The sequence below is a fragment of the Falco cherrug genome, chromosome 12 (assembly GCF_023634085.1).
Source record: "Falco cherrug isolate bFalChe1 chromosome 12, bFalChe1.pri, whole genome shotgun sequence".
Lineage (NCBI taxonomy): Eukaryota > Metazoa > Chordata > Aves > Falconiformes > Falconidae > Falco > Falco cherrug.
In genome coordinates, this window is record NC_073708.1 from 32,622,947 (window position 1) to 32,641,072 (window position 18,126).

At 47.1% G+C, this 18,126-nt stretch overlaps 2 protein-coding genes across 3 annotated transcripts in view; both read left to right on the forward strand.

Moving 5' to 3' along the window:
* Positions 1 to 4,675, forward strand: part of PGM1 (phosphoglucomutase 1) — a 28,239-nt gene extending 23,564 nt beyond the window's left edge. For both annotated transcript variants that reach the window (XM_055725136.1, XM_055725135.1), the window contains exons 8-11: positions 718 to 853; positions 2,283 to 2,466; positions 3,327 to 3,461; positions 4,419 to 4,675. In XM_055725136.1, coding sequence (XP_055581111.1) covers positions 718 to 853; positions 2,283 to 2,466; positions 3,327 to 3,461; positions 4,419 to 4,508 — 545 coding nt within the window. In that variant the 3' untranslated portion in view covers positions 4,509 to 4,675. The remainder of the gene's footprint in view (positions 1 to 717; positions 854 to 2,282; positions 2,467 to 3,326; positions 3,462 to 4,418) is intronic.
* A 114-nt stretch (positions 4,676 to 4,789) lies between these two features.
* Positions 4,790 to 16,353, forward strand: LOC129737219 (uncharacterized). The gene has a single exon (XM_055725141.1). The coding sequence runs from the start codon at positions 10,858 to 10,860 to the stop codon at positions 11,890 to 11,892; it is 1,035 nt and encodes a 344-aa protein (XP_055581116.1). The 5' UTR covers positions 4,790 to 10,857; the 3' UTR covers positions 11,893 to 16,353.
* The last annotated feature ends 1,773 nt before the right edge of the window (positions 16,354 to 18,126 follow it).

Sequence of the window (18,126 nt, forward strand, 5' to 3'; positions counted from 1 at the left end):
GTGTTCCCAGGGCAAGGCTGGGCAGGCTCTGACCGCTTCCTACTCTCTGTGTCACGCACGCTGTGGAGGAGCCCCCTGCTAGCCGAAACAGGGTCTTTCAGTGCCCGGCGCGTGGGAGTGAGAGCAGGCGCGAGGCTCTCTGCCGGTGTCCACGCGTGAATGGGGTCTCTCCTTGCGCAGCCGTTTGCCAGCCCCGGTGGCTGGTGCTGCCTGACGGGCTGCTCTGCTCTCCGTTGTGGGGTAATTTCAGAGTCATTAGGGTTTGGCTTCCTCAGCGAGGGCTGACATTTTTCTTGGTGCTCAGCCAGAGTATGTGCTGATCAGAATATGCTGATTTGGCAGACGGTACGTGACAGCTGCCTGAAGAGGTTGATGTTAGTCCTTCCCAAGCTGTTCCTTTGCATTTGCCTTTTTTTGATGACCTTTTTAGTGTGCATTCCCCATTACTTCCTCGGAAACAGAATTAAGGATCTGTGAACAATGAGAGTGTGTGTGTGTGTTAAAAGGAGCCGAATGTTTTATTTGGGCTACAGCTAAAAGCAGATGATGTCTTGAACCGTTTTAACAATACAGCAGGGATGGAGCTTATGAAATGTCTTCCGTTTGTGAGTTTGTACGACTGCCAGTTGAATGGAGGAGAGAAGACAAGGTAGGGCCGTAGCACAGGCTCTCGTGTGAAAGAAGGTGAGAATGTGTTTCTGCTGTGGCTCTCTGCAGGCTCTGACCATATCCGTGAGAAGGATGGGCTGTGGGCTGTCCTGGCTTGGCTGTCCATCCTAGCCACCCGCAAGCAGAGTGTGGAGGACATCATGAAGGATCACTGGCAGAAATACGGCAGGAACTTCTTCACCAGGTGGGGAGAGCGCTCCTGACGCCTTTACGCTTACCTCTGTCCTGTGTCCCACCCTCTAAGGTCGGAGCCCCAGGCACCAATGGCACCAGCAGGTGCTACCGCAGGGCTGGTCCTGCCTTGTTACACTTGCAACACTGTCCTGTTGCAGTAATTTAAACACCCCTGAGCAGTTTGCTGCAGTCTGCAACATACCTGGGTTAAATAAAACAGGGGGCGTTCACCTTAACCTTCCATGATGTCCAGTTTAAGATTTGTTACTCCAAACATGAATCTAGTAAGTATCAAAGTCAGCAAAGGCTGTACACGTTATATATGCAAGGTATCTTTTTTTTTTTTCTTTTAACGGAGACTTTTTTTCCCTGCGAGAGGCTATTTTGCCATCGGAACAGTATGTCTCTTGAGACCACAAATCACAAGTTAGTTTGCATTATCTGCAGTGATAGCAGTGTCTCACTGAACTGATGCCCAGCTCCTAGGCTGTTACTCACCTGGTTGACTTTCTGTCCGGTCCCAAAATACTCTTAATATGAACTGTGGTAGACACGGAAGATGAAAAGGGAAGGAGTGAGAACCAACCTGCACATAACCAGAGGTGGAAACGCTGTCTGGAGGGAAAGCATTAGGTAGAAATCTTTCAGCTTGGAAGACCTATGTGACAATTCTGTCTCAGATTGCCAAATGAAAGAGCTTGCCTTCTCCTTCCGCCCACCTCCTTGCCAGCCAGCGTACATCTGAGCCATTTAAATCTGTGGAAAAAATGCCAAAGTCTAGAATAAAAAGTCAGTCTTTTAGCACCAGAGGTATGTCTGCATAGCGAGGTAAGTGCAGTGGTAGGCAGGTTAGCAAGCCTGTGCGTGCTTCATCTAGCCAGCCGGGCAAATGAAAGCGGTGCAAATCACACTGGCAATCAGAGCACAAAGTCTCAGATGCTGATGTGTGCTTCAGCCACTCTGCTGCCTCTCTTACCTGGTGAATGAGATCAAAGCTGGCACTGGTATGTTATCATGGGCTGCAATCACACCCCCATTTTGCTGTGGGGATGCACATGAGGATGTTCAGGCAAACTGTTATCGTGAGCAACCTGTTGAGATCCTATCGGCAGAATTAGAATAAATTATTTGCAGTCAGCGTTGTTGGAGTCCAGCCCTCTGTCTTCGATCTGTCTGGTGCACAACAGCACAACTTGTGCTTTCATCTCTCCTGACGCCACATGCCTGTGATACAGTTACAGTGTCTCCCATGAATTTGCGTTGGATTGTAGCTATATTGCTGCACACAGATTCTCCTCTCTTTCCTTACCGTTGTCCCCTCCAGTAAGGGGGTAGAGAACATCTATAAGGCAAACCACAGTGTTTCAGCAAGGGCATCACAAAACATTGCTACTTCTTACAGCCTCCCCTAATCTTTGTTTTGTGGTGACTGGTTGTAGATACGACTACGAAGAGGTGGATGCAGACGCAGCTAACAAAATGATGAAGGATTTGGAGACAGTGATGTTTGACCGTTCCTTTGTGGGGAAGCAGCTATCGTGTGGTGACAAAGTCTACACGGTTGAGAAAGCTGATAATTTTGAGTACAGTGATCCTGTGGATGGAAGCATCTCCAGAAACCAGGTGGGCATAGCCTCACCTGGGCTGAGCGTGACCTCGGAGGGGTGGTGCGCTCTGTATTTTGGGCTTAGTCCTTGTCTGTTGCGTTTGTACCTGCTTTAAAGTCAAACATCGCATTTGTCCCTTGGAAAATTTTTTCTGCCCTGTGTTTGCTGGTGGGATCCTGCCCTGTGTGAGACAAATTGCTGCCTTGGAGAGGCACTAGAGCAGCAGGCTGCTGCGAGAGAATCCTCCCTAGATGCCTTTGTCCCTGAGCTGATGGCACTCCTCATGTCCTTGCCCCTAAGAGGGCAGGTGGTAGTGCAGGGTGGCTGTAATGAGGGATTGAGTTCCGGGCTCCAGAAGTCACAGAGGTATTAAACACATGTGATATGAGTGACCTGTCACCAGAGATTACTGAAATAAAAATGATGGATTGGTTTAACAGCTCAATGTGGAAGCATAGTAAGGGGGAGGAATAATGGAGAAATCCTGCAGGAATTATTGCCTTGCCTGTAGGACGACAGGAGCATTTTCTTTACGTCCTGTTTTTGTGGAAGAGCAGTGGGTTGGTAATGCTGTGTCTGACAGGGGATCAGTCCCTGGCTCTTGTTTCCAAGCAAGTGTTGGGGGGATGGACCTTACAGCAGTAACGCTCTTTGTGTTCAGGAACTCTAGCGAGTTCTCCAGAGTTAGGTTAGGAGGGACACTCACACCCCTGGGAGAGGGGAGAGGATAAGAGAGGAGCCTTCTGTGGCTCCCTGAAGAGGAGGAGCTCAGGGATCATGCGGGTCAGGCATAGCCACACTGGGTTGCATGGAAAATACCTCGGGTACCCAAGAGGCGCGTTGCTGAGCGGCTCTTCTCCCCTTCTGTTGTACCAGGGCCTGCGGCTCATCTTCTCCGACGGCTCCCGTATCATCTTCAGACTAAGCGGTACTGGCAGTGCTGGAGCAACCGTGCGGCTGTACATCGACAGCTATGAGAAGGATGCTCAGAAGATACATGAAGACCCACAGGTAAGTGTTGCATCTCAGTCACCGGCACCGCTGGCTCCCACCCTTCCTAAAAAGCTTAAATCTTTGCTTAGTGTTGCTTTCTGTAGAGCTATGTGGAGGTGCTAGGTATTTTGGAAGCAAGAGCTTTGGTAGCTTTAATCCCAGTATAAATAGATGTATTAAAAAAACCAGCTCTGTGTGTAGCAAGTGTTACTTGTTCAGAATTGCTCACAGCTGCTTCTGCAGTAACAGATTTGTTTTCCTGTTTGTTTATCGTACATCTGTGGCTGGTTGCAGGTGTGGAAGGGCACTGTTTCAGTCCTGAACTGGCCTTCTGGTTGAAATGGTGCATCGCTAGGGATAAAATGAGCTCTTTCCTGTACTGAGTGTGGGAAATACTTGTTTGAAACAAACAAACGGGGGTAAAAGGATGCAGTGGTATTTAAGATGACACTGACCTGTTTTGTGCTAAGTTTAATGCGCATTCTTTACATCATTTAAAAATGCTGTTTACCTTTCTTGTAGGCATGGGAGGAAAAGAATTCTCATTTTATATTCTCCAGCGAATAGTCTTTGAGCTTTTTTGCATAACGTACTGTGCCATTATTGACAAAAGGACTAAAAAACCCCACTTTCTGAGAAGCACAAACTAAACCTAGGGTTTAAATATCCTGTGCTGATGGTGCAAAGTTTGGAGTATGGGACAATGAGGGTAGTAGCAGCAATGCTGGAGCTGCACTCGGGTTTTTTCTCTGAACCTGCATGCGGTCGTAACACTGAGTCCCTCGCTGCGCCGTTCCTCTCGCTGGTCTCACCGCTCGTGCTGTGAACCTGGAGCGGTCCTTGGGTCAGTATTGCCGAGCTTTGCGTGTCCCAGGCCGACACCAGCTGCCTGCGAGGGAAGGGTGGATGTGACGTGTGTAGGCTGCGCCTGCCGCTCTCCTCCGCGGTTCTGAGCCATCTCTTTCCTTTCTGCAGGTCATGTTGGCACCTCTCATTTCTATTGCACTGAAACTTTCACAGCTTCATGAAAGAACCGGCCGCACCGGTCCGACCGTCATAACCTAAAGCCTTGGTCAGACATCATGCTGGAGTGCACACAGGCCGACTTCCTTCACTCGGTTGCCCCTTTTATTGTCAACTCTGTCACTAAAAGAGGAATATTAGTTTTATCTCTGTATTTAAGAACACTATTGAACTCCTAAGGATAGACAATAAAACCCAGCCCCTGTCAACACTGTGTGTGCACATTGCTGTGCTGCTTTTCTGCGTCACACAGCGCTGCTGGCGATTTGTGTATGGTGCTCATTAGCACAGCCTTTTGGTTTAGCATATATACTCTTTTTTTTTTTTTTTGTGCTTAAACAAAAGGCTCTAGAAATAACGGAGAGACTAAATTCTTTGATAATACAGAGGCTTTTTTTGATCTTGGAAACTTTCCTGGAAAAGAAGCACAAATACTTTATCCTTGTTAATACAGTCTTTTAAATGTGATGTCTCTGAATAAGCAATGGCTGTGTATTAAGGCTGAGTGGTTTTGCTTAGGTGGATTTTTCCCTTTCAAAACCAAGTTATGTAAATTGATCTCGATTTGCCTTCTGTAGAAGAAAAAACCCACAACAAACCCTCCACACAGAAATGAGCAATAGCAAGCGTTGCAGGATATTAAAGTGATATGGGCTGCAGTTAGTGTTCAGTGCTCTTTTATTCTCTTGCATCGTGATAGGCTCTCTTTTGAAGAATGAATTTGATGAGCTCTTGTTTGGTTGAACATGGATAGTAAGATCCTTGGAATAATCAGATTTGCAGGCGTTAATGTGCAATACCTTACCCAGGGGCACAGAGAGGGTCACTTTGGAAACAGATGCATGTCTCTGCAGCTGCATCTTCCTGCCCTTTTTCTGGAAGCCACATCCCCTTGGAGGAGCTGCGTTCCTGCTCCTGGCCTGACTGGCTGGCGTTGCCCTGGAGAGGACTAGATGTGCTCATGCGTGCCACGTGGCTGACTTTGTGCCCCTCATCCATGGAGGTGACACCCTCCAGCAATGGGGGGCAGACCCTGGAAAACAACTCCAGGCGAATCCACAAGATGTTGGTTTACTCCCTCCATCTCTAGGCTGTTATGGCTTAAACTATGTTAATAAAAGTAGTCACATTAGTGGGAATGAGTTTTGGTGACTTTCCCCTTTAGGTTTGCTTGCCTTTGTCACCCAGATCCCTGCGACACCTGTGCCCCATCTCACCCTCTGCCCTGGCTGGGCTCAGCAGTGCGGGGCCTTGCTGTGGAGACGCTGCCCGTGCAGCTGAAGTTCAGGCTGGATCCCTGGGCAGCCCTGAGGGAACAGCTTTGTTTTCCAGGAGTATGAAACATCCCTCCCTCAGCCTAACCAGGACCAGGTAGGTGTAGATGTGCTGACAGAAGGTTCTTTATCAGTCTTCCACACAGAGGAGAGGTGTCTCTTCTGTGAGGCAGACTTCTCTGCTCAGTCTGCGCTAACAGTTTTGCTGGCAGAGCTACTTTGGTGTGGGGCATATAAAAAAAAAAATAAAAAAAATCTCACAGCCTGTTGCTGCTGGTCTGCCTGAGCCCTGGTGCTGGATGTCATCAGAGCTCCTGCACCACTCACTCCAGGGATGCACGGAGACGCACGCGGTCCTGGGGGAAAGCTGCAGCTGTGCCACTTCCACCGCAGCCCTCTCCACCCTGTGCTCTGCTTTTGGACCAGCCATGGCCTCTGTTGGATGGATCCAGGTCAGCAGCGCACGATACCAGGAGATCATGTGAATAAACTCTTGTGTCCTTTGAGGAAGCAATGCTTGTGCTCAGGGTTTGGCCACAAACCATAGCAACAACAAGTTCCATTTACAGTGGAAAACAGCAGCAGTGGCACATGGGTTTCTCCCACTCTGGGCAAAAAAGGAAAAACCAAGTCCAAACAACCCATGTGTGTGGAGCCAGACCAGTTTCCACCCTAGCACGTGGTGGTGAGCTCTTCACAAAAACCAGATGCAGAAGGCCAGTCTCCAAAACCCATGTGTTGAAAATGCTGAGTGGCCAACAGCCGTCACCAAAACTGCTGTGTGCCGGTGCAGCGCTCTGCCCGCTTGGCCGTGCTCCCATGGGACTCACTTCTGCACCTCTTCCCCCCCCCCCACGGCCACGCTGGAGCCACTGATTCCTCCTCCTTACAATCTGCCGAGCAAAAGGAAAACTTCCTGGGGGAAAGTACAGGTGCAGAGAGCAGCAGGCGGGGGCCGCTCCCAGGGGGCACAAAAGCCTTACTCGGAGCAAGCCGTGCCACGTCACTTAATAAAATACAACTACAGAGATCCAAAAATCCCAATAAACTCTGTGGTGTGTGCATTAAGGGGAGAAAGGGGGGAAAAACCCCTAAATCAAACCTGAGTTGCACATCCGACCTGACAAAAGGCAGTTAAATATGGCCCAGCCTATATTTGTATCGAAGTGAAATTACGTAATCCAGGTATATCCGCGCGTGAGCCGGCTGCTCTGTTTGACTTTGATCTCCTCTGTCAAAAAAGATGCCTGTCTGGATCTGGAGGTTGGCAATGAAACCTGGAGCCTCTCACTTGTAAATCCTTGCTTATAGCCTTTCTCTGGGTGGCAGCAACCGTGTGTCCCCCTTTTGTGCTGCCTTGTGGGGCACTGTAGCCCCGCTCCTGCCATAGCGGCACTTGTAGCAGAGAAGCATCAGGGACATGGGATCAAACCTGCAGCTTTTCACTGCTGCTGTCAGATCTCTGCTCCATCCCCTTTCCCTGGCCCAGCTCGTGGGCAGCGTGGGATTCCTCTGCCACGTTTTTTATTCATGCGGATCACTGCTGTGAAACCTGCCTGATTTTCCCCCAACATTTTAACTGGCAAATAGAGATTCCAGTTCTCTAGTAGAAGCCCTTGTTCCCTGATGGTACTTGGTGCTGGGCTATGACAAAAACACCTCCTCCTTGCTGCTGCTCTGCAGCACGGAGCTGGCTCAACTCTTCCATTTTAATCTGCAGGGGAGGTTTGTAGGTGTTTTAGTGGAGACAATGTTTGGAGCATTTGGGGCTGTAATGAAGGACTCCATTTCCATACTGTGTGTCAGGCATCATTAGCACGGATGCTGCTGTGACTTTGGCCAAATGAATTGGTCTGGAAGCATGAGCCACGTGGCCCGGAAAGGGCAGATGCAGTCAGCAAGGAAGCTTCCAAATTAATCTGGGGAGTCTCCTTTCTTCTGAGCACTTGAAAGACCAAGCCTAAATCTACTTGACAGCTTCTGTAGGGACGTATGTGGTACGGAAACATTTGATCTCTCAGTTGGCTAATAACAAAGTTGAAAACAATGTAGATAGGTGACTATAAAATACTTTCAAGAGACAAAAGAATTTACATTTGCACTATAGAGCTTCAGTCTGATTTGATTATGAAAAACAACGAGAATCACAAATAATGACTTCTGTAAATTGTGTTAGCACCCTGATAGCTACTCAATAGAATGATCTAGATCAGTCTCAGGGTAAAGAGGAAAAAGGAGATTATAACAAAGGCTAAAAGCCGAGGTAGGAAACACTGCTGCCCGCAGGCAGGCTGTGCCAAGCTGCTGCGTGCATTCTGCAAACGGCTGCTCAGCTGTCGGTGTGGGTGTGAGCGCGGGTGTGCGCAGCATCATTGCCCGGTGGTGTGGCAGCTGCTGACCCAGGGAAAGCTTGTGCCTCCGTCTGGGAGAGCCGTGTTTTCTGTGCCGTGGTCCTGTGCCGGCACTTTGCTTGGCAGAGTGGGGTCTGGGAGGCTTTCCTCACCGTTGGCTGCAAAGCACTAAACCAGAAAGCTGGGATTAGTGGGGAAAAACAATTTGGCTGCTCTTATTTGCCTTTTGAGCACTGCATGAACAAGTGACCTTGTAGTTTATGGTTGGCCTCTTTTTAAAAAAGGTCAGCCCTGAGGTCTTTCTAATGGAACCATGAGCACTTTTCAGTTAAATTGTGTCCTAAAAACTGCTCTCTTGCCCATGATGGTGCTAACAGCTCTATCGTGGGGTGCAGCTCTCCTCTCTTGGCACTCCCTACTTGTTTCAGCATCTTCAGGATGAGTTGCGAAGCTTCCTGTGCTCTCATAGCTTACAGTTACAGTTTCTCCAGCTGTTCCTTTCTGCTGTACCTGGAAGTGCTGCGAAGTAGGGCCTGAACTGTTCCCCCCTGTCGATACCCTTCCCCCACGACAAACAATTTGTGCCTCTGCAGCCCTTGCCTGTTCATCTCATGGGATTTGGAGCCTTGCATAGGAGAGGGAGGTAGTCACAAGCAAAAGACTGCTCCTGGGGAAGCCCGTGTGGATTCGCTTGCTGGGTCACTGAGCAGGGACGTAGCTCTCAGCAGCTGCCTGTGTGCCGGCAGGTCTCTGAATATACAGCAAATGAAGGAAAAGTGGCTGGTGGTTAAGGATAACTGGTACAGCTCTGAGCACGGGAGACTTCCGTTCTACACACCAAGGTTCAGTTAGTCGTAATTTTCTCAGGAAATTCACTTTTACCCCTGGGCTGTATTGTAGTGGATTCCTTCCAAGTCAGTGACTCTGTGCAACAACAGGGAAGCACGGTCGGCCCGTACAGCACTTAATGGGCCGCGTTTGCCAAAGACGTGGCAATGGAGGTGTTTGCAAAGACTCAGCCCCTCTACGCAGATGGATATTTGCATGAAAAATTACGGCTGCTCTTCCTTTGCTTCTCTTCAGGCTAAAGCTATAAGACTCCTGTCCCGGAAGAGCCCAATTAGATCCAGATGTCTCGCTAGTTGTATGTGTTTTAATCTTTACCCCAAGTTTACGTAATGTAATATTTCATTTCTGCATGCAATTTCCACTGCACAAATGAAAATACATCACAAGAGCTCACCGACAAAAATAACCACAGCCGTACAAAGTGGAGATCAGCCCAGCCACCAAACTGCCACTCGGTGATTTCTTGTCCCAGTCTGGTGGGTCTTGCAGAGGAGCCATTGCCAGAAGCCAGGTTATTGAGCAGCAGCAGCAGCTGGGGTGACTCCCAGCGCCCAGGGTGATGGTTTTCCTAGCTGGTGTCAGTGAGCACCTGCACCAGGGGCTGAACCCTTGTGCCAGAGGCAGAAAAGCTCTGAAATCCTGTTCAGATCCTACTGCTCCACCTGTGGAAGGTGGACTGTTTCTCTGTAGATGGTAGCAATGCTAAAGAGCCTCGGGGCATCCGTCTCCAGTGGACCCAGGGTCTTGCTACACCTCACTCTGGCGTGATTTCATCTATAATCCAGGTGTTCGTTCACAACTCAAAATTACCGCATCTTTGAAGTCCTTAGCGAGGCCACAGGCTGCCAAGCTGTTCCATAAGCATCATCTCCCAAGCATATGCTGAAACCCAGCCTGGTAAACCAAAGGTCACTTTGAGACTGGCTAGAGCAATTCAGGAAGATGCTGCATAGTGCTGGGTTTTGCGGGGTATTTCCATGTGATAAATCCAAAGTCTAATCCCCAGATCTTCAGCATATAGAGTTTTGGGCAAGATTTCCAGTTACCATTGGAAAGAATCTGTTCCCTCAGCTTTGCAGTGAAGAGCATGTGTTATTCAGCACGTTTCTATCACAGCACTGACAGCTATGCCCAGGCTCAAGTGGGGAAAGTGGCTGCAAATGCAATAAACCAATTATCAAATCAAATAAACCAGTTCTCTATTTTCCTCTCAACATTACCTTACGCTGTCCAGGCACATGGGGCCGCCAGCATGTCCTGGTGTCTCTGCACTTTTCCCACCTTCAGAAGAGCTTCCCTTCCCTTAGTATTTCCTCGCACTCCCCAGCTCTGGGAGGCTCTGGAAGGTTCTGGGAAGACCCCAGAAACTGGGAGCAGGGCTAGGCTGGGCCCAAGGAGTGTGGGTGAAGGACCAGGGTCAGGGAAGCATGGCAAGAAAAAGACAGGATCAAGAGCTGGCGCTGGGGTGGAGGTTGGGCGGAGTGTAGTGGTATATATGGAAACTGAAAGGGGCAAAAGCTTCAAAACAGTGATGGCTTTGGTTTTACTGACTTTGTTTTTGCAGGTTGTGATTACAAGCCAGAATTAACAAAAATAACAGCCCTATTCCCCATTATAGGACATGGCTGTACATGCCAGTTCAGAACCTGCTGCTCACAGCATCCCACCTGCACTTTAATTCTGTAAATTCACATTTTCCTCTGTGGCTAAACACTCAGTTATACTCACATGCAGCTTGGTTATAGGGAAAAAATAAGTTTTAATTAGGATGAGGAATCCTAGTGATGCATAACAGTCCAGATTTGAAATTCATCCAGGCTTGTGTGACAGTGTGTGATAGGAGCCAAAGCCATATCCGTTAGGATGGATTTGTATGGCCTCTGAAGTCGTTATTAAATACCCATCCTCCCATTTTAGATGGTATGGGTTATAATTTGCATCATCTTGGTAAACAAACCTCAGCACAACAGGGGCTGGGCGCTGGGAATGTCTCCCGGCATCCCACTGGCTCCTGGACAGAGCAGCAACACTGTGCACTTCACCAGTGAAACTACAGCAAGGCAAAGGCTGGTGAAGAAAACCTGCCCGTGGCACATTTATTTTGCCATAATTTTGAGCTTTCTATCCATCCCTAGAAGCAGCCAGGATGGGATAAATTTTAGAGGAGTTTGGCTGTATTTAACACCATGGCATTGCTTGGAAAGGCATTTCACCAACTCTGGATCCATTCAGCTCCCTCACCCCCTTTACAAAAGCCATTCTGGAGTGTCTATTAAAAACCTTCCATGCTCTGCTCCCTTGAGGTGCCAGTTCAGGTGCCTCAGGGTGACTTTCAGATATGCTGTGGCTCCCACCGTGGTGTGCAGCTCCCTGCATCGGAGAATCCACAGGGTTGTTCCCCAGCTCTTTCAGGTCCCAGTGAACCTCCTTGCATGCACAGCAGAAAGGAAGGTTAAAAAAAAGGTAAGTTGTAGAGGGAGTGAGTGGGCAAAGAAAGTCCTGTGTCACAGTGAGCGAGTATGCAAAGCTTTGAATCATTTGACTCCGTGTTTATCCACTGCTCCTGGGAGAACAGGGGGAGCTGGAGGGAAGCGGAGGAGTTTAGGAAGTTCGCAAGCAGAGTGCTTGTGTTGTTTCTGGCACAAAATTCCCAGTCATGTGTGTCCCTTCACAGTGCCGTTAACCTCCCATGGCGAGGCTGGGATCCCTTCAGCAATGATCAGCTCCAGCACTTCCATGAAGGATGACTTGGGCAGTTGTTCCTGGCCAGCAGCAAGGCTTGGGCTGCTGGTAGGAGCCATGAGCAAGGTGGGGCAGGATCCAGTTTTGCAGAATAAATCTGGTAAGTGCGGGTTAAAACGCTGGAGATGGCTGCTATGGGAACGAGAAACAGGTCTACCCCTGGATGGTGCTGCGAGCTGGAGGGTGACTCGCTCGGAGGAAGGTGCCTAATCTGGCTGTTCGGCATCAAGGCAGCAGAAGTTGGAAGCACTGACAAGGGGGAGCAGCACGTGGGGCTTTGCCTTCTCCTTTGGGGTCACCTGCCTGCGAGGATCCTTAGGGAGAGAGGCTTTACTGAGTTCCAAGGCAAGCATGCCTGTAAGCATTTCCCTGCTCAGGTCACTGATGTTGCTCCCTCCCTGAACTGAATGTACCGCTGTGGTCTGGTTTTGGCTGTGCTAATGCTACGCACTCCTCCAGAATGAAAGGAAGGAGAAAGTTTTCTGTATTTTTCCCTTCTGACCATGCACAACTGGATGAAACAGGAGACAGGCTACAAATCTACCCTGCCCAAAGATAAAAGCGTTAAAATACTCTGTAATTATAGTCAGCCTCAAAGGAGAAGTTTTATGAGGGCAGTAATCAGATGCTCAGCTCTTACAATCCATGGCACAGAATGAAAGAATGTGATTTTTAAACAATGCTGGGGTTTAATTTGGCTCAGCAACAGTTCAGAGGTGTTTCTCCCTTTGTAAGAATTTTGAACTGTTTGAGAGTCCGACCACTTGGATGACAGAATAAAACCCCACATTTAAATGACAGTCCTGTCCCGTTCTAGATGCCTGCATGTTTCAGGGTGAAGCGTAGCTGCCTACAAAGCAAAATGAAAGCATTGGTTATATGCAGCTTAGGCTGAGGAAGTTAATTAGTATGTAGGTGTTATTTTAAATAGCTAAATTAGAATTTATTAGAATGCTAAGATGGATGTGGCCCAGTTAGGTCCTGACTGCCTTTTTCAGGAGCACGCGAGGTCCTACCGAGTTCAGAAGGTCAGAGTGTACCCCGTGCTTACCGGTTCTTAGCTTTAAGTGTCCTGCTGATAAAATTGTTGCTTTTGTGGAAGCTGAAACGTTAGGTTACAAGGAAAGTAGAGAAGTCAGGAAGTTTGGATACCTTAAGGACAGATTTCCTAACGCAGGATGGCCACCCTCAGCCTGTGTTATTTAACCAACTAGCTTATTAAAAATTAAAAACATTCTGTTAAACGTTCTCAAAACACTCTGGTTTTCAGTGTTCAAGCTAAAACTCAGTTATCAGAGATTCCCTCAGACTTCCTGCAGTCAAAGGGAACTTACTTTCCCAAGTTTTAACTTCTTAATGGGCAATGCATAGGTATCACGCCTGCCTGCACAGCGCTCTTGTGAATGTTTTAGCCTGATTTCTTAGAGTCCCATGCGATCACCTCACCTTTGCTTGTCTCTTCTAGGTGACACCGGAAAACCTGTTGACATATTTCAAATTGGATATAGATGTGAGTTCGCAAAGATGTTAAAATCCTGTCGGTTTAATGGCACTTTGCAGCAGAATGGCAGAGTGAGCAGCCCTGGTGAGACCTTCACCGAAGAACAGTGGCTCTGGGGGTTCAGCCCTTCCTCGACATCAGTGAATCCACACGGGACTGCATGCCTAAACCACACACCCATAGGAAACCCAGTACTGTTGTCTCTTGTGCCAGTGGAACTATTTGTTTCATCATTAGTTGTTCAAAAGAAAGGCGTGAGGTACTGGTGCTTCTTGCGGTGCTGCAGCGAGCCCGGAACTGGCTCTGTTCGCCCCCTCCTCGCTTAGCAGGCGGGGCAGAGCTCTCAGAGGTCTGGCTCATGGCAAAGGAGGTCTGGCTCATCCTGTCCCCTCTCACTGTTGTTAATGTCCTGTTTATTTTCCATGATCCCATGAGCCCTCCAAACTCAGGAGCTGGTACTTGCACCCGTGAAAAGGGATGCTCTTTAGCCCCAGAGCAACGTCAGCAGTCAGCTGCAGAAGGATCTGCTGGAAAGCTTCGGGTTTTTTGTGTTTTTTTGTTTGTTTACTCCTTCTGCTTATTTTCCTCAGGGAGAAGTTGTGGTGTGACCTCAGCCTCTGCCTGCTCTGCCCTTGGCCGGTGTTTGTGTGTGTGCAGGCACTGCAGCTCAGCACCAGCCACAGCAGCACCTTCGGGGCGAGGAGGGAGAGGGGAGGTGGGGAACTCGGTATATTGGAGTCACAACGGATGCTGGGTGGGTGGTGGGAGATTTTGGAGGTGCATGCATTAAAGGATAAAGGACACAAAGCTGCCAGGTATCATTACTTGTGCTGTTTGTATCTTGCTTAAAAATACATTCTGGGATTCTGATATTAGTCAATAGAATCACAACACAGCAAGAAATATGGCAGAATGTGGCCAGAGCTGCCCCGGTGGAAGTAAAGGGAATCTACAGGGCATGAAGCTGTGTCTGTGTTTCAGCAGCACACCCGGCTAATTTGTAACTCCCTCTGTTAATAGGAACGTGCTGTTGGATGCAAGTTACTGGCATTTTAGGCTTTTGTGTGTGTGCACACTATTAAAATCTGTATGTGGTGAGAGTGACGAAGACACTGACCCGCAGAGCCGCGCATGCACGCCGCAGAGCCGTGGTGCTGGCTTCGTGAGCCAGGGCTGAGGCAGGGCCAGGACTTGCACTGGGGGCTGGTGGGGCGTGCAGAGCTGGGGCTGCTCTCCTCCGTGAGTCCACCCCAGTGAAGATGGATCGTGATTTGTGATGCTGCACATACTTGTTTGCTTCGGCACATTGTTTTGCGTTGAGAAAATCAGGGAGATATTTTAAAAAAGCTAATCTTTCTTGCTTCTGTATTTTCAGGATAAGCTTCCTAATTTTTGTACATTTTATTTTGATTGAGAAAAATGTTTAGTGTAAATTAAAGCCATTTATTTTTTACTTTATTGCAAAACAAAATTGCAAGTGAAAATGTGCTACATATACGGGCTCTTAATTAGTATCTCGCTCGCAGTAGCAGGTGGGACAGCAGAGCTTCTGGCAACATTTCAAGCATTTACTGTTGATAACATTTACGGCAGCACTAGCAAGGTAAGACATTTTATTTTTCTGCTTTCACAGAAAAAAAAAAAAAAAGAAGAAATGGAATTGATCCATGCAAATTAAACAGCAACAAAACCTAAACTAGACATTAGTGGTTTCAAATACCCAGGCTGTACTGGTAAGGTCTCTGTCATAGAGGGAATCAAAGTCAATCTTTAAGCAGCTACTGTATGTTCTACTTTGAACTGATTATTGTAGATGCCTTATAAAAAGCAGCTGAGCTGCATTTTTCAATTTTATATACAGGCCTTGAAAACCCACTAAGTAGCTGAATGCCCCCGTGCATGTATGTTAAACGTCCTGTGTGGTAGGAAGAAGGTACAGAATATACCTCAGCTCATATATAAATAACAAACGACTGATTTTTTCTGCCATTTCCAAGTAAGTTGATGCTAAACAGCATATAGCCTGTGGGTGTTTCATAGGAATTTTTTTTAGATCCAGGGAAGTGCTACAGATTCCTCTCACTATGCACTAATTCCTGCAAAATTGTGCTTTCATACTGGATCTTTCTTTCATCTTAACTTTTGGACTTTCTCCTCCTATCTTTTTTCCTTCCTTTGTTTCCAGCTTCTCCTCCTCTTCAGTCTCCTTCACCATTTCCAGTTTGCCATCTTCTCCGTACATAATATTTTTTCCCCCTCTAGATTTCTTTTATCTTTTGTAGTACTGTGTGGGACCACAAGACTTCAAGATATTTAAGCAAACCAACATCTGCAATCCTTCCTCTGGTCCATGCTTTCAGCATTGACTAAAAATCCCTTTGTGGAACTCCAACACGGGTGTCTGAGGAGTTACTGTATGATCAGGTGAGCATGAAGAAAAGGCAGACAATGCAGTTTTTGTAATGTCCCCGGAAAGTGCCCATGGGAGAAGGGCGAGACAGTTGCTTCCCTGGCTCTCCTTGGCTGTGGTGGCTCCTTCAGGGCTGCCTGAGAGTGGCTGGGGTTTTGGCCACGTAGCCTCAGTTGTGTAGGTTTGTCCTACTAAAAGATGTTGTAATATGTACAGCTGTGTTAAAGTAAAGAACATCTGCAAAGAACATAGCAACTGCAGTGTTTGTAGTAGCAATAGCACACAGGATTGCCTCCCTCATGCACTTCACAGCAGTGATCACTGCAGTGATCATCTGTTGCAAGGAACGCTGAAGCCATGAAGCACTGACTGGAGAAAAAAAGGACATAACCCCCTGTTTTCAGAGCCAGTATAAGCAACTTATAAATGAATCACACTAAGAAACAAAGGGGAAGCAGCTCATCAGTCATTGCAAACCTGAGTTGGATGGATTAAACCGTGTCTTGTCCAGTTCCACGGCAGCTACACACCACAACCCTGTGCACAAACCCATGTGCTCTGCTGTGGAGCCCAGGTGAGTGTGCAGTGGCCTGACGGGAGCAGCTCAGTACTCGCCCAGCTCAGAACTCGTGTTCTGAAGACCCCAGGGTGGACGCACCAGGGCACTCGGGCACCACTGGGCAACTGGGAATATTTAACCCAGAAGTAGAAGCAAGGATGTTTGTGCTATGCATGTGGTCTTATTCCCCAAGCTCCAGCCCTCCTGCCAGCTGCATGGGTCAGTGATACCTGGTACCTATGCAAACCTCAAAGATCTTAAAAGTTAGTCTTCTTGCGGCACTCAACTCCCTCAAAACAGTATTTAAAAGCATATGAAATGGCCTTCAAAACCAAGCTATCTGTATTTTGACATTGTTCCCTTCCCCACCTTTAATAATGATTAACATTATTTTAAATCTCTGTAGAGAGACCTTGAGCGATGGCCAAACACAGAAGGTGCTGATGCGGGTGCCAGAACTGGAGAGGATAGATCAGGGGTAGGAGAAGGAGATGACATGGGGAGGTGCAGGCTACCTTTTAAGAGAATTTTTTAACAGTAAGGTATTTTGCTAAGGGTTATTTGATGGAATTTGTAATGGAACACTCTGGAAAACATCTCTAGTTGTTATGCATTTAAAGCTCTGTAGATTTTCAGTTTAATTTACTCCATAGAAACTAATGTAAAGAATGTTTTAATCAACATCCTTTAGCATAAATGATACACTAGAAACATTACAAAATACTAAGTATTCAGTTACATCCCAGGGTCCCATCGCTTTTATTCCACGTACAATGAAACATATGTGTCCTGAAGCGGTCTGAGAGGTAAAGGTTAAATTATGGATATATATTCAGCATTTTAAAAGTCTAAGAAGTTGTCAGGCTCTGTAGTCCCTTCTACATGAAAGGCTTGTCAGCACGTGTTGCTGAGATCAGTGGGAGATCTGCACTGGCAACCCAGAGGAGACAAGCTGACATGTCATGAGCTGAAAGGATAAAGAATAGAACTAGTAGTGGTCCATAAACCCAATATAACTCGTATTTGTTCCTTTGGCATTGCAATACCACTCCAAAACAGAGGCCAACTGTTAGCAGGGGCAAAGCCAACTTCATCTTTTGCAGGCTGACAAATGGTCATGTAAGTTACCAAATAACCCAAGACCTCAGGATTAAACTTCGCCAATTGTTTTCACATGATGCAACTTTAAATCTCTCTTTTGAACAGTATTAAATTTCCTTTCATTCCCATAAACTTCAGAAAAAGTTGACTGCTCTCACATTTCAGACTGTGACCCAGCTAACTTGCACTTTTCCCCTCTGCTAGTCTGGAGAACAGAATAATGAAATTCAGACAACAGTGACCAAATGTTGCTCCATAGAACTTTCCTTTTACAAAACAGATGAATACTCCTGGGCTCCAAAACACTGCAGGGAACAAAACTTTCAAACCTTATGGAAATAAAATAGTAAGCCTATGCAGTGACTTCATCTCCTTTATCAGATCAGAGACATTTTCACTGGAATTGAAATGGGTTTAAAAAAACCCTCTAAATAGAGCAAAAGAATTAAAAAATCCCACTGAAGCCATTACTGAAATACTGTTTCATTTAAAAAAACCCACACCCATGTGAATGAAAGCTAAATTTCACAGAGCTACAGAGGAAAAAAACCCCTCTATCATCCTCATAATTTACATAATTCTTTGTTGCAGATAGAGGTGCACTTTTATAACAGCCAGGAAAATAAATATTTTAGCTTTTGTGTTTGTGATTAAAAAGATGATAAGCAAATGTATTGTGTACTCTAATTTGGACAAAGGGCTATAGAAAATGACCACAGACATGCTGTGTGGAGGTTCAGTTGCTGCAAGGTCTGGAATTTCTCCCTCGAGGTGCTGAGCACTCTCGGATCTCACAGAAACCCAACCAAGTTAGTCCACTCAGCATCTTGCCAGATGAGGCCCTATATTTATATAACAAGAAATACCCACTGT

What these genes read in the sequence shown, in the direction of transcription:
- LOC129737219 (XM_055725141.1), top strand. Translation starts at nt 10,858, where the DNA reads ATGGTATGGGTTATAATTTGCATCATCTTGGTAAACAAACCTCAGCAC.